Here is a 14221-nt window from a genome sequence, read left to right as displayed (position 1 = left end):
TCCGGAGTTTGGAGTGCAATATTCCGGTGATGGTCTAATCATCCTTCCCTTGGAATGTGTGGATTTTTTTCCCAAGTGCTCCAGTTTCCTCCCTCCCATTGTTCGGGTTTTTTGGGGGCTGCTGAGGCAGCGTGGTTCGAAGGGCTGGAAGAGCCAACTTCATGCTGTATTACTAAATAAAATACAAAAATAGCTCTTGATTCCCCAGACTGTGTGCGTTCACCCTTATCTATGATCCTCATGATTTGATGCACCTCTATAACATCAACTCTCATTCTCCTATGGTCGAAATAAAAAGGTCCCAACGTGCTGAATCTCTTTACATAACTCAGCCCCTTGTGTCCCAGCAACATTCTTGTGATGTCCCTTGCATCTTTCCAGCTTAATGGCATATTTCCTCTAGCAGGGTGACTGGAATGGGACACAATAATCCAAATACAGTCTCAGCAATGTTTTGTACAATTGCAATATAAAATTCTGAATTCTATACTCAGTGCACTGACTGATGAAGGCCGGCATATCAAAAGCCTTCTTCATCACCCTGTCCACCTGTACGGAACTTTGAATGAACCATGTACTTGTAATCCTAGAACCCTCTGTTCTACATTTCTTAACATTCACTGAAAATCCTACCTTCATTTGTCTTCCCAAAATGCAACAGCTCACACTTACACAAATTAAACTCTGGCATATCTTGGCCTGTTTATCTAGCTGATCAACATCTCCCTGTAAATCTAGATAACTAATTTCACTGTCTACAACACCAGCTATTTCAGTATCATCTGCAAACTTACTAACCATGTCTTACTATCATTGTCATTCAAGTCATTGATACAGATCACAGCTAGCAAAGGATCTAGCACCGAGCCCACTAATCATTGGCTTTCAGTCCAAATGACATATTTCCATCATCGCCCTCTGCTTCCTTCCATCAAGCCAATTGAGCATCCAATTAGTTAGCTCTCCCTAGATACAAAGTAATCTAACTTTCCATTAGCAGCCTGCCATGTGTGGACCCTTAAAGGTTTAATTGAAGTTCACATAGACTACATCTATCACTCTGCCCTCTTTGATCTTCTTAGTTACTTCTTCCAAAAATTAAATTCACGAGACATGATCTCCCACACACAAAGCGTTGTTGACTATCTAAAATTAACCTGTCTTTCCAAATGCTTGTCTCTCAAGAATCCCCCCCTAAAAACTTAACTACCACAGATGTTAAAATTTCCTGGTATATAGCTCCCTTCTTAAATAAAGGCACGTTAGTCACCCTTAGTCTTCTAGCATTTCACCTGTCACTAACAATGATACATATATTTCAGCCAGGGCTCTCAGAATGTCTTCTCTACTTCGCTCACTGTTCTTGGATACATCTGATCAGGCACTGGAGATTTATCTAACTTTAAACATTTTAAAACAACCAGGACCTCCTCTGCCATAATGCAGAATATCCCCAAGGCAACCCATTAAATTTCTTGAAGTCCAAACTCTTCATGTCCTTTTCTAAAGTAAAAACAGGAGTAATATTCACTGAGGACTTTGCCTATGGCTCCACTTTGGCCTTTGAGGGGCCCTACTCTCTCTCATTTTCCCTTAATATATACCTGTGGGTTCTTAAAAAACTTGAAGGCTCAAAACAAAGGAACATGTTTGACAACAAGGAGGAAGCTATAAGAATTTAGGAAAGCAAATAAACAGAAGTGAATGGACAATTCTGTTTGAGTAGGGGGTAGGTTATTTTAGCTTGGGGGAAAAGCAAAGAACAACAAGCAATTACGTTGAAAAAGCTCCCAAAGAAAACAACCAACCTTCTGGGTTTTATGAGTGTATTCAAAATGACAGTAAACAAGGATATTTTGAACATCAATTTCTTGGACTTCTAGTAATTGCCCCCTCCCCCATTCACCATTACCTATTCCCATTTGTCTCTCTCACCTTATCTCATTACTAGTCCATCAGCTCCCTCTGGTGCTCCTCTCACTTCCCTTTTTTTCCATGACCTTCTGTCCTCTCCTATCAGATTCCCCCTTCTCTAGCCCTTTACCTCTTTAACCAATCGACTTCCCAGCTCTCTACTTCACCCTCTCCCCCTCTCCTGGTTCCATCCATCACCTACTACCTTCCTCCCCGCCACTTTCTTACTCTGACCTCATCTTTTTTTCTCCAGTCCTGATAAAGGGTTTTGGCCTTACTCTTTTCCACAGATGCTGCCTGACCTGCTGAGTTCCTGCAGCATTTTATGTGTGTTGCTTGGATTCCCAGCATCGGCAGATTTTCTCTTGTTTACGTAAGGATATTTTCTAAGTGGATTTTTGGAAGTCCTTTGACAAAGTGCTGCATTAGGCCACTAAACAGGATCAGAGTCCATGGTATTGCAGGAAATATACCAGCATGGTCAGAAGATTGGCTGACTGGCAGAAGGCAAGGAGTGGGAATAAAGGGTGTCCTTTCTACTTGGCTGCCAGTGACCAGTAGTGTTCTTCAGGGGTCAGTGTTGGGTCCATTATTTTTCACATTGTATGGTAATGATTTGGATGATAGAACTGAGGGCTTTGTGGGCAAGTTTTCAGATTATACAAAGATAAGTGGAGGGGAAGGTAGTGTTAAGGATGCAAGAAGTCTGTTGAAGATCTTGGACAGATTAGAAGAATGGGTAAAGAAGTTTCAGATAGAATACAGTGCAGGGAAGTGTATGATCATGTTCTTTGGTAGAAGGAATAAAGGTATAGACCAGGGGCTCCCCTTGCTCAATGCTATTTTCTAAACAGGGAGCAAATTCAGAAATCAAAGGTGCAAAGGGACTTGGGAGTCCTGCTGCAGGGCACCCGTAAGATTAACTTACAGGTTGAGTCAATAGTAAGGCACATGCAATGTTAGCATTCATTTCAAGAGGACCAGAAGATAAAAGCAAGGATGTAATACTGAGGCTTTATAAGGTATTGGTCAGAACAGGATGATTTGGCAGATGAATGCGTGACTGAGAAACTGGTGCAGGGAGCAGGGCTTCAGATTTCTGGATCATTCTGGGGAAGGTGAGACTTGGACAAAAGGGACAAGTTACACCTGCACCTGAAGGGGACAAATATCCTTGTGGGCAGGTTTGCTAGATTTGTTCGGGAGGGTTTAAATTAATTTGGCAGTGGGAAGGGAGCCTGAGTGATAGGGCTGAGGATGGGGCAGTTGGTATACAACTAGATGCAGTGTGTAGAGACATTGTCAGGAAGGACAGGCAGATGATGGGGTAAAATTGCAGTCAATGTGTTGAGTTGTGGTGTAACATGGTTGCAAAATCAAAAAGACTGAAGAATATAGGACCAAAGGTGTTATATTTGAATGCACACAAAATAAGGTAGATGGATCTTATAGCGAAGTTAAAGATTGGAAGGTATGATGTGGGCATCACTGAGTTGTGGCTGAAAGAAGATTATAGTTGGGAACTTAACATCCAAGGATACTCATTGTGTCAAAAGGACATTTGTGGAGGGGTGGCTCTGTTGGAAAATAAAATGAAATCAAATCCTTAGAAAGGGGTGACATAGAAACGGAAGATGTAGAATCCTTGTGGGCAAAGTTAAACTGCAAGAGTAAAAAGACCCTGATGAGAGTTATATACAGGACCCCGACCAATAACCAGAATGTGGGCAATAAATTACCAGAAGATAGAAATGCCATGTCCAAAGGGCAATGTTACAATACTCATGGGGAATTTCAATATGCACGTAATTGGGAAAATCAAGTTAGTGTTGGATCCCAACAGAGAGAATTTGTAAAATGCCTACAAGATGACTTTTTAGAGCAGCTTGTGATTGAGCCCACTAGGGGAAAGGCTATTCTGGACTGGGTTTTGTGTAATGAACTGGATTTGATTAGGGAGCTTAAGGTAAAGGAAACCTTAGGGGACACTGATTATAATATGATTGAATTCACCAGCAATTTGAGAGGGAGAAGCTCAAGTCAGAGGTATCAGTGTTGCAGTGGAGTAAAGGGAATTATAGGGGCATGAAAGTTGAATGGAAGGGGACACTAGCAGGGATGATGGTAGAACAGCAATGGTTGGAGCTTCTGGGAGCAATATGAAAGGTGCAGGATAGATACATCCCAAAGAAGTAATAGTATTCTAAAAGCCGGATGGCACAACCATGACTGACAAAGGAGGTCAAAAACAACATAAAAGCAAAAGAGACGACATATAACAGAGCAAGAATTAGTGGGAAGTTAGAGAACTGAGAAGCTTTTAAAAATCAACAGAAGGCATAAGGGTGAAAAGATGCAATATGAAGGTATGCTACCCAATACTATCAAAAAGGATACCGAAAGTTTTTTCAGATATATAAAAAGCAAAAGAGAGATGAAAGTAGATATTGGGCCACTGGAGAATGACACTGGAAAGGTAGTAATGGGAGAACAAGGAAATAGTAGGAATAGACAAAATAAGTATCTTGCATCAGTCTTTACTTTGGAAGACACTAACAGTATGACAGAAGTTCAAGAGCATCGGGGGAAGAAGTAAGTGCAGTTGCTATTACTAGGGAGAAGGTGCTTTGGAAGTTAAAAGATCTGAAGATAGGTAAGTCACCTGGACCAGATTGACTATACCCCAGGGTTCTGAAATGGGTAGCTGAAGAGATTGTGGAAGTATTAGTAATGATTTTTAAAGAGTCACTTTCTGGCATTGTTCTGGAGGACTGGAAAATTGAAAAAGTCACTCTGCTCTTCAAGAAGGGAGGGAAGCAGAAGAAAGGAAATTATTAGCCTGATCTCAATGGTTGGGAAGATGTTGGAGTCCAATATTAAGGATGAGTACTTGAGACACATGATAAAATAGGCTAAAGACAGCATAGTTTCTTTATGGGAAAATCTCACCTGACAGATCTGTGGGAATTCTTTGACAAAATAACAAGCAGGATAGACAAAGGAGGATGTTGTGTACTTAGATTTTCAGAAGGCCTTTGACAAGGTGCAGCACATGAAGCTGCTAACAAGCTCATGGTATTACAGGAAATATGCTAGCATAGATAGTGAATTGGCTGATTGGCAGGAGACAGAATGGAAATAAAGGGAGTTTTTCCTGGTTAGCTGTTGGTGACAAGTGGTGTTCTGGAGGGGTCAGTATCAGGACTGCTTCTTTTTATGTTATACTGAATGTCAATGATTTGGATGACAAAATTAATGGGCTTGTGGCTAAATTTGCAGACAACACGAAGATAGTTGGAGGGGCAGGCAGTGTTGTGGAAGCTGGGGGGGGGGAATCTAGATTAGGAGAATGGGCAAAGAAGTGGCAGATGGAATACAGTGTCAGAAAGGGTGTGGTCAGGCAATTTGATGGAAGGAATAAAAGCATAGAGTATTGTCTAAATGGGCAGAAAATTAAAATCCGAGATGCAAAGGGACTTGGGAGTCCTCGTACAGGATTACCTTAAGCTTAACTTCAGGTTGAGTCGGTGGTGAGGAAGACAAATGCAATGTTGGCGTTTGTTTTGAGAGGAATAGAATACAAGAGCAAGGATGTCATGCTGAGGCTTCATAAGGCACTGGTGAGGCCTCACTTGGAGCAGTTTTGGGCCCCTATCTCAGAAAAGATGTGCTGACATTGGAGAGGATTCAGAGGAGGCTCAGGAGAATGATTATGGTAATGAAAGGGTTACTGTAGCAGGAGAAAATGATGGCTGTGGGTCTGTGTCCTCACTGGAATTTAGAAGAATGAGGGGTAATCTCATTGAAACCTATCGAATGCTGGAAGGCCTAGATAGAGTTGATGCGGAGAGGATGTTTCTTATGGTGGGGGAGTCTAGGGCCAGAGGACACAGCCTCAGCTTAGAGGGATGTCCATTTAGAATATAGGTGAGGAAGAATTTCTTTAGCCAGAGGGTGGTGAATCCATGGAATTCATTGCCACAGGAACTGTGGAGGCCAGGTCATTGGGTGTATTTAAGGTGGAGGTTGATAGGTTTTTGATGAGTCAGAGCATGAAAGGTTACGGCGAGAAGGCAGGAGAATGGGGTTGAGAGGGATAATGGATCAGCCATGATGAAATGATGGAGCAGACTCGATGGGCCGAATGGTCTAATTCTGCTCCTGTGCCTTATGATCTTACTTGGGAGTATTTTGAGCAGTTTAGAGCCCATATCTAAGAAATGAATTTTTGGCATTAGAGGATGTCTTCAAAATGACCCCCGGAATGAAAGGGTTAATATATATATATAAAAAAAAACATTTGTTGGCTTTGCACCTGTACTTTCTGGAGTTTAGCAGAATGAGGAAGGAGGATGTTTCCGGGAGCGGGGGAGTCTACGACCAGAGGGCACAGCCTGAGAATTGAAGGATGGCCCTTTAGAACAGAGATAAGGAGAAATTTCTTTAGCCTGCGGAATCTGTGGAATTCATTGCTATAGGTGGCTATAAACGCCAAGTTATTGGGTCTATTTAAAGTGGAGGCTCTTGATTAGTAATGGGGTGTCAAAGGCTGCAGGAAAAAGGTGTTGAGAAGAGGAAATATAAATCAGCCATGAATGAATGGTGGAGGACTCGATAGACTGAATTGCCTAATTCTGCTTCTATGTCTTCTGGTCTTATAATTCTGTATAGAGTGGTTAAAGCGTGGTGTGCAGTTCTGGGAATCCCCGTCTCATAGGGGTAAGTGGACCTACTGAGTGTGCATCGCGGAGATCTGCCATGACAATACAGGAATGGAAAGTAACATTATGACAAGCAATGCATGATAAATCAATGCTTTTAATACTGTATATGAGAAAGATAAGAAATAAGATTTAAGTTCAAAATAAAAACTGAGGATCTTGGTGAGGATGAAAAGGGAAGGAATTCTTTATAAACAGTACATGAGCACCACTTTGGTTATGCTGTTTGCTATGCAGACTTGACAGACAGCTGGTGATCTTTATTTTCTTCCAGATTCATTGATTCCTCCGTACAGCAGGAAATGCCAAAACTCCCTAAACTGCTGGGCATAAAATGAGGCTGTAGAACAATTATCTCCTGGATGACTGTGCAGTCTTGTGACCTATTGTGTAGTCTAAATGTGGGACACTTAGCTCACAATGTACAGCTCTGGCTTCTGTATTGTAAAAAGGTAGAGAGGCACAAACACAGCACTTAACGAATGAACAAAAGACGCTATTAAGTTCGTAGAAATGGTCTAAGAAGCAGCTCTCAAGTTGAAAAGATGTAAATTTGTGCAAGGTGTCTTTAGACACGGTGCTTGACCGCACAAGTGTAGAAGATGTTCCTAAGAATAAACTCTTCTCGGGCTTCCAGCCAGGTACAGTATCGATTATAACCGACGTTTTGATGGCAAACTCTTGTCAGCTTCTTCAAGGATGATCTCTGAACAAGATGGCAGAGGTTGTCATCGAAACGTCAGTTATAATCAATACCTGTACCCGGCTGGAAGCCCGAGAAGAGTTTATTTGTCAGGAAAGCACTAGATCATTTTACAAGGTGTTTCAATGTTTGCAAAAAATCAAACATTAAGGGATATAAATATTAATAGTCATTACTAAGTCTATCAGCAATACAGGCAATCTCTTCACCTAGTGAACTGCTGAGGGATTTGAAGTGAACAGCTAATGCAGTCAAGATCAGTTTGGGTGAATATACAGGTTAAAAGGACCAGAATGATGAATGGGTAAGGTGGAACAGAGTGGGATAGGAGAGGCGCATAAGGCTCAGCTTGCTGTGAGGTGTTTCAATATAACACACACAAAATGCCAGAGGAAGGCAGCAGGTCAGGCAGCATCTAGGGAAATGAATAAACAGTCGACATTTCGGACCGAGACCCTTCTTCAGGACTGAAAAGGAAGGTGGGGATGGGGGGGGTCTCCAGAATAAAAGCCAGGGGTGGGAGCTGGGACCCCTCTTCAGGACGGAACAGGAAGGGAGAAGTTTTCAGAATAAAAGCGGGGGATGGCGAGGAGGGGAAGAAGGAGAGCCAGAAGGTGATAGGTGAAGCCAGGTGGGTAGAAGTAAAGGGCTGGACAGGAAGGAATCTGATAGTAGAGGAGAAAGGACCACAGGAGAAAGGGAAGGAGGATGAAGGGGTTTTCACTATTTTCCTTTGTAACCTGAGCTGAGTGTTCAATCGGATTGCATTCAACAATAAAGCTCCTTGATAAACAGTGAAATACTAGTTAGGGATAGTCAGAAAAATCACATTTAGCAAGTGGAAACTGAAAGACAGCAGCTGTAGATAATGTTACATATACAATGAAACCACAGAAGACATTGAATCTGCCGGCTTAATGTAACTGACTGTAACAGAACGCAGTGGAGTCAGATGCTAGGCTTGTGATGGCTGTGTCAGGGGAGGGGCACAGAGAAAGGCAGTCAGAGGGAAGGATGGAAACTCAACCCATTTCTATGTCACTCCACAAAAATTCTCTATGCAATACCCTAATTCAAAAACTTCCATACTAGACTTGTAAAGTAAAACTCTGATTGGGAATCAGTAAAGAGAACAGCCTTAATTCAATTCTTGCACTGACAGTCATGTAGCACAGGAAGCAGCCATATGGCTCTCTGGTGTTGCGCTGGGGATATCCTGTTGCACTCACCATAGCCCTGTACTTTTTCCCCTTCAAATGTGTCGTCTATAAGGGAAGCATTCCTTCCAGTATTCTCAGAGCTGAATGGCAATACCCAAGGAAAGAAACTTAGTCAAAAAGACTGGCACTGATGGCTGATGGATTTGAGTTATGGCAATTTAAAATTATTTTCTTTGCTAATTGCAGGGCTTGGGTCAGGTGGCCAAGTAGCACTGCATGAGAGACTGCGTAGGTGTTTTGAAAAACGCTCTAAACAAGGGAATAAAAGCAGAACACACTCTCTCCCTCTGCAACCTTTGACTGTTCTGTACCATGGACAGTGATTCTGTGAACCTTCCATTCTTGCTTGGAAAACGGTGCACAGAAGATTTACTAGGATGGCCTCAGGGACGAGAGATGTTAGGCGGAGAGTGAAGGAAATGGGATCAATCTTCAGGGAGCAGACCAGGTGGTAAAATCAGTTAATTTTGAGAGTGGGTAAGGAGAAATTACCGTCATCAGCAGTGCAACCATAAACTGGGGGCACAGATTTCAGTTAATTGGCAAAGGAACTGGAGGCAAGTGTTTTTTTTAAAAGATAAGGTGAGTTATCAGCTGGAATATATGTGGAGACGGCTTTGAAGTAAACTGTTCAATGAGAATTGGGAGTACCCTTGCACAAGAAAAAGTAACAGTGTTTTGGGAGAAAAATGGGCTAATTAGATGCCTTATTCAAATATACTGGAAAGGAATGATGGGCTGATGGATCTGTTAACTTGCAAGTCTATTATTTCTTCTAACCTTAAATATATGGCTCAACAAACCCTTCGTCCGTACTAAAATTCAGTGCAGTTGTGCTTTCACAAAGCACTAGATGTGTAGACTTTTACACCTGTCATTTTCCACTTTGAAAATCAAAGCTTAATGTCAGCTAGCAATCGTTTCTCAACGTAGACAAGGGTAATCCTGGTAATATTGGTGTCCTATTTGTAGACTGTGATTTCCCAATCCATTGCCGCCTAGGAAATCTACAGTGACTGCTATTGTAATCGAAGGTCATTTGGATGAAGACTCAAATTGACGGGACAGAGAAACCCTACCAAAGTAAAACAGTGGCAAATATTCCTTAGTAGCTTTCTGCTGAATAATTAAACAAAAGCTCTAGATTATGGAGTCAATCTCTGGTGAAATTAGTATGTATACTAGAGGAAGGGTTGGGAAGTAATATTGCAGAGGTACTTGCCATTTGCCTGGCCCTGATGTGATTTATTTTAAACACACACATTTGTTCAACTCTGAGCATTGCCTAATCCCTCAGGACCAGGAAGAAGTGCGGAGGATCAGCATACCATGCTGCAAGGGCCAATCACTTTTAACGAGACGGTTAAGTGACAGAGGAAAATAAAAATAGACGATGATGGAGGGACGCAGCAATGGACAGGTTAAAAGACAAACATAATTTGAAGTGGGAACAACAATTGAAAATGTTGTGTTTTTGATATTTTCATCTACAAAATGCAGAACTCATTAACATCTGATCTACAGATCCAGGTACAGTATACTGATGGTTAGAATTGTACTAGTTATCTGTAACAATATCACCTCGTGTGGCTTAGCACCAAAGCACCTCAGGGTGTTTTGCTAGGTTAAAGCCACTGAATAAATGGACTTTGTTGTTTTTCTTCAACATTTCTAATGTTAATCTTCAATTTTAGCATTCCCATGAAAACGTAACTGTAAACTATTTCAATGAACAGCATTCTTTACTAAGTGCTGGTGGAAACACTCTACATTGTATTCATCTTCATTGTGGTATTTCATTGTATATGGGAGGATATTTGATGTCCAGACGATCCCTGACCTTTCTCTCCCCAAAGGTTCCTTTATCATCCACAACACTGCAAAGCCAGTACAAACACTGCCTTTGTAATAAATGGTAAAGCATTTCCAACTCCTCACACGGGAAAATTAGCCCGTAAACCTATGCTCAACAATATTGCAAGCAAGTCCTCCGGTGCATCAAGATTTCATTCATAAAAACTACCCTGACTGAAATAAATGGAAATGATATGCACTAAGGAACTCCAACAGCCTTGGCTGGAATTACAGACAATAAAATTGGTGCAGTCACTTTCAGTTTGTCCTTTTTATTGCAGCTCCATATTGTGTGTGCTATTAAGACCTATATGTGAGGAGCACTCTGTATAATTCACTTGAACCAGAGGCTTGAGTTATATCTGTTCTGTCATTTAGCCAGTCCCATCAGCCCACCAACTCACCAAATCAATTACATCTTCAGCCATTCAATTCTTTGACTTCATAACTCAACTTGTGTCCTTTATAGTCACAATAGCTCCCTACGACCATCAGGGGCTTTTAAGTAGTTTTATTTTACCTTGAGAAACTGGTGGGAGTTTAAGGAAAGCAAATATAACAGTTAAAAATATAATCATGACAACATTTACAATCTTCATTTTATGAGATCCTTGCACTGGTGTCAGTTAAATGATTTTAAGTGATTTCCATTTATTTTCTTCTGCAATTCTTCCAGTTTAATGCCAGATAAGGTCCAAATTAAAGAACTGCTTAAAGAGTTATTATTATCCACCTGAACTCTGTAATCCAAGATGTAATAACTTTTTCTAACGGATTCTTAATCTTGTTCTCAACATTTAAGACTGGTGTGAATGGACATGATGTACCGTAGTTTCCAACTCCAAAAAGTTGTTTGCGCCTAGACCCTCCCTATTGTCAGAATATAAACTGACCAAAGTTCTGTACCTAGAATACAGCAGGAGCAGAAGATGATCCAATACTCATTCCTTGTTACTTGTATATCAAACTGAATGTTACCACATGTTTATCAATAAGCAGAAGACCAGGTTTCCTTCTGTTAAAAGGTCCAAAACTGGTGTGAGAAACCCACACCAAACTCATTAATCAGGAGACCCAAGAGAGTGCAGCAGCAATGAAATTAATCACCGTGCAAGTCAAATTTCAAATCACTAAGTAATCTGTTTGATTACCAGTGCAAATCACGCCCAGACAAGTGGCTAAGGTCTTATTGGAGGAAAAATGCTAAGCCAATTAACCTGAAACCAAATGCATTATTACAATTAATCATTGTTGCAACGCTCAGCGTCATAGTGAGCAGATACGTCTCTTTGTCTTCTTTAGTATTCAATATGTGCTGCCTTCAGGTTTTTGTAAACGCATTTCAAAACAAACCTTTACTTGTTCTGGTTTCGAATCCGGAGACATCTGCGTTTCAGTGGCGGCTCACTGTCCTCGGGCCCTGTGTTGAGTATTGGCGTTGAGGTTATGCAGGGTGCTATGGCAGTCTTTTCAGTCGCTTTTGGCACAGGCTGAATCAAGCAGCCCGTCTTGGGTACTACTCTCAAGGCATATGCATGGTCCTCATCTGCAGGGTTATGATTTACATCCTGCCTGTCCACCCCACCCAGGGGTGACTCAATTGAGGCCTTCTTACCTGCCTCTAACTCCAGCTGACAGTTTGATGTGCAGTTGTTTTCTTTGACAGACTCCAGCTCGTTGACAGCGATCTCCTCCAGCTGCTGCTGCTGTGGTGGCTGCTGCTGCTGCTGTGGTGGTTGTGACTGTTGTTGTTGCTGTGGTGGCTGCTTATCTGAAGGATTTTCTGAGAAGTGGGAACCATCCACGTTCTTTGTGCCGTTCATAACCAGATTGCAAGGTGCTAGATCCGAGTCACCTCCCGAGCTTCCTGAATTTAGCTGGATCGTGCTGCAGTGCGAAGGACCGCTACAAGTTAACACCTTCGTTTCAATAGGGTTCAAATGAGGAAAATCCCTACAGTCGATACAGTTCCTTTTATCCGGACTGGAAAGAGTTAAGTCTACAACACTTCTGCCTTCATTTTCAACTTTCACAGAAGCATGCAGAGGTCTGTGACCAATGTGATTAAGTCTGCTTCTATGGCTCATGGTCAAGTCTATAACCTCATCGTGTGGAAAGTCTACTGCGTCAGAGAAAGAGAAATCGCTTTTAATTGGACCGTTAGGCTTGACAGTTAGATCGACAATCTCACTCCTGCTGGTGTCAAGAAGCATGGCTGACTGGTTCAAAGAATGGCTCAAGCAGTTAGTTGAGGCTTTAATAGGCTTTGAAGCTCCCTGCTGCCCATTATTCGATGCCAAAGAACTACTTGGATCTTTAGTGTCATCTTCATTGCTAGTTGTGCTTGGAATTGAACTCTCAGCACTACTGGAAACACCATTGGTATTCTTGGAGTCAAACATGTGAGGGATTGGAATGGGAATTGGAATGGGCACAGGCAGTGGAACAATAACAGGATAGGGCACCAAGAGTGTCGGAGGAGGAACTAAGGGAGCAAGTGATGGCACTCCAAAGTTTAAAAGGTGTGGGACATGCATGTGGCCATTTGGCATCAGATTAACATGTGGGAACGAAACGTTAGGTAGGGGTGCTGCTGGGGGAAGTAACCCTTGATGATTTCCTGGCACAGACGGCGCTGACGGGTGATGGAGATGTGGTGAGAGCATTGGCCTGTGCATGGGGCTTGAATTAGGACCCATGGTCCTGGAGCCACCTGTTGATGGGCCATGTCCTGATATCATGTGGTTCGACAGGGGACTGTTAGGGCTTGGAGCATGCGGTCCTCGGATAAACGGTGGACAGATCTGATGCATCATCTGCTGCTCCATTAATACTGGCAAAGGGACGGGTCCTCGATTGGTCATTACCACAGAGGGATTGCCCTGGGGGCCACCCACTGGAGGCACAATGCCGGCTGGCTGCTGAAGCTGGATTGGTGGAACGTTTGGGTTTTCATTTGCAGCTATTGGCTTAGAGACTGGAGTTTGGATTTTGGCAGCAGAGCTACTGGCAGTATCAGACGGGGAGAGGGCAGTAGAAACAATAGGGACTTGAGCTTGTGAGGAAGGTGCCACGGGAGATGGAGGCTTCCTCCGAGTATCAGTCAGTGGCATGTTCCAAGACTCTGGAGTTAGTAGTTGCACGCCTGTGTTATCAGACTTTTTTTCCACTGGAGGGTGCATGGTATTGCACAAGCCAGCAGGAAGATTGGCCTGTGTTTCTTTATAAAAAATGTCCATTTTGTACTGATTGAGGCATTTTGCACTGCAGAATTGTAGCCGTCTCTCTCCATCTCCAAAGTCTAGGTATTCTTTTGTATGTCGGATGTGCTTGCACCAGTCACATACCTGTGGTCAGAACAATTGAAGCCACATTAGAAAGTACAGCTAATCCAAAGCAAGCAAACTGTAAATTTTTGTTATGAGTAACTCAAGAAGATATTTAAAGCTAATAGTTGCCAGACCATATTTGTTTTATCTTTTAAAGCGATGTCTACTTTTCTTTGGAAATAAACTGAATTTTACATTATAAAAAAAATCAGCAATCAGGTAATATTATCTTACAATGGTTGATCATGGCTAGTTACTTTATTGGTTGAAATACAAACAGGCTTTAAACAGCATCCTTAATTTAGCAAAATGCAACCAGGTGCTTATAATGTGGAACTGCATTATTGGAGTTCTCTCATTAGTTAATGATTTTCAAATCCAGGCTATTATTTCTCAGGAAGATCACAATATAGCCCAATATATCACAATACAGAAATGCGTTTTGACTGAGAGAGGGAGGCAAGGCAGTAAGTCAACAGA

General features: G+C 42.1%; 1 protein-coding gene across 11 annotated transcripts in view; it reads right to left on the bottom strand.

Annotated features, from left to right (window-relative positions):
* Positions 1 to 14221, bottom strand: part of sobpa (sine oculis binding protein homolog (Drosophila) a) — a 305749-nt gene that overhangs the window by 16012 nt on the left and 275516 nt on the right. For 10 of the 11 annotated variants that reach the window (XM_073055857.1, XM_073055858.1, XM_073055861.1 and 7 more), the window contains one exon: positions 11766 to 13759. In XM_073055857.1, coding sequence (XP_072911958.1) covers positions 11768 to 13759 — 1992 coding nt within the window. In that variant the 3' untranslated portion in view covers positions 11766 to 11767. The remainder of the gene's footprint in view (positions 1 to 11765; positions 13760 to 14221) is intronic. The other variant, XM_073055859.1, reaches the window with a different exon arrangement.

The sequence above is a fragment of the Hemitrygon akajei genome, chromosome 9 (genome assembly GCF_048418815.1).
Source record: "Hemitrygon akajei chromosome 9, sHemAka1.3, whole genome shotgun sequence".
In the NCBI taxonomy this organism is placed as follows: Eukaryota; Metazoa; Chordata; class Chondrichthyes; order Myliobatiformes; family Dasyatidae; genus Hemitrygon; species Hemitrygon akajei.
Note: the sequence above shows the minus strand (reverse complement) of the source record. Positions and strands in the feature narration are given on the sequence as shown.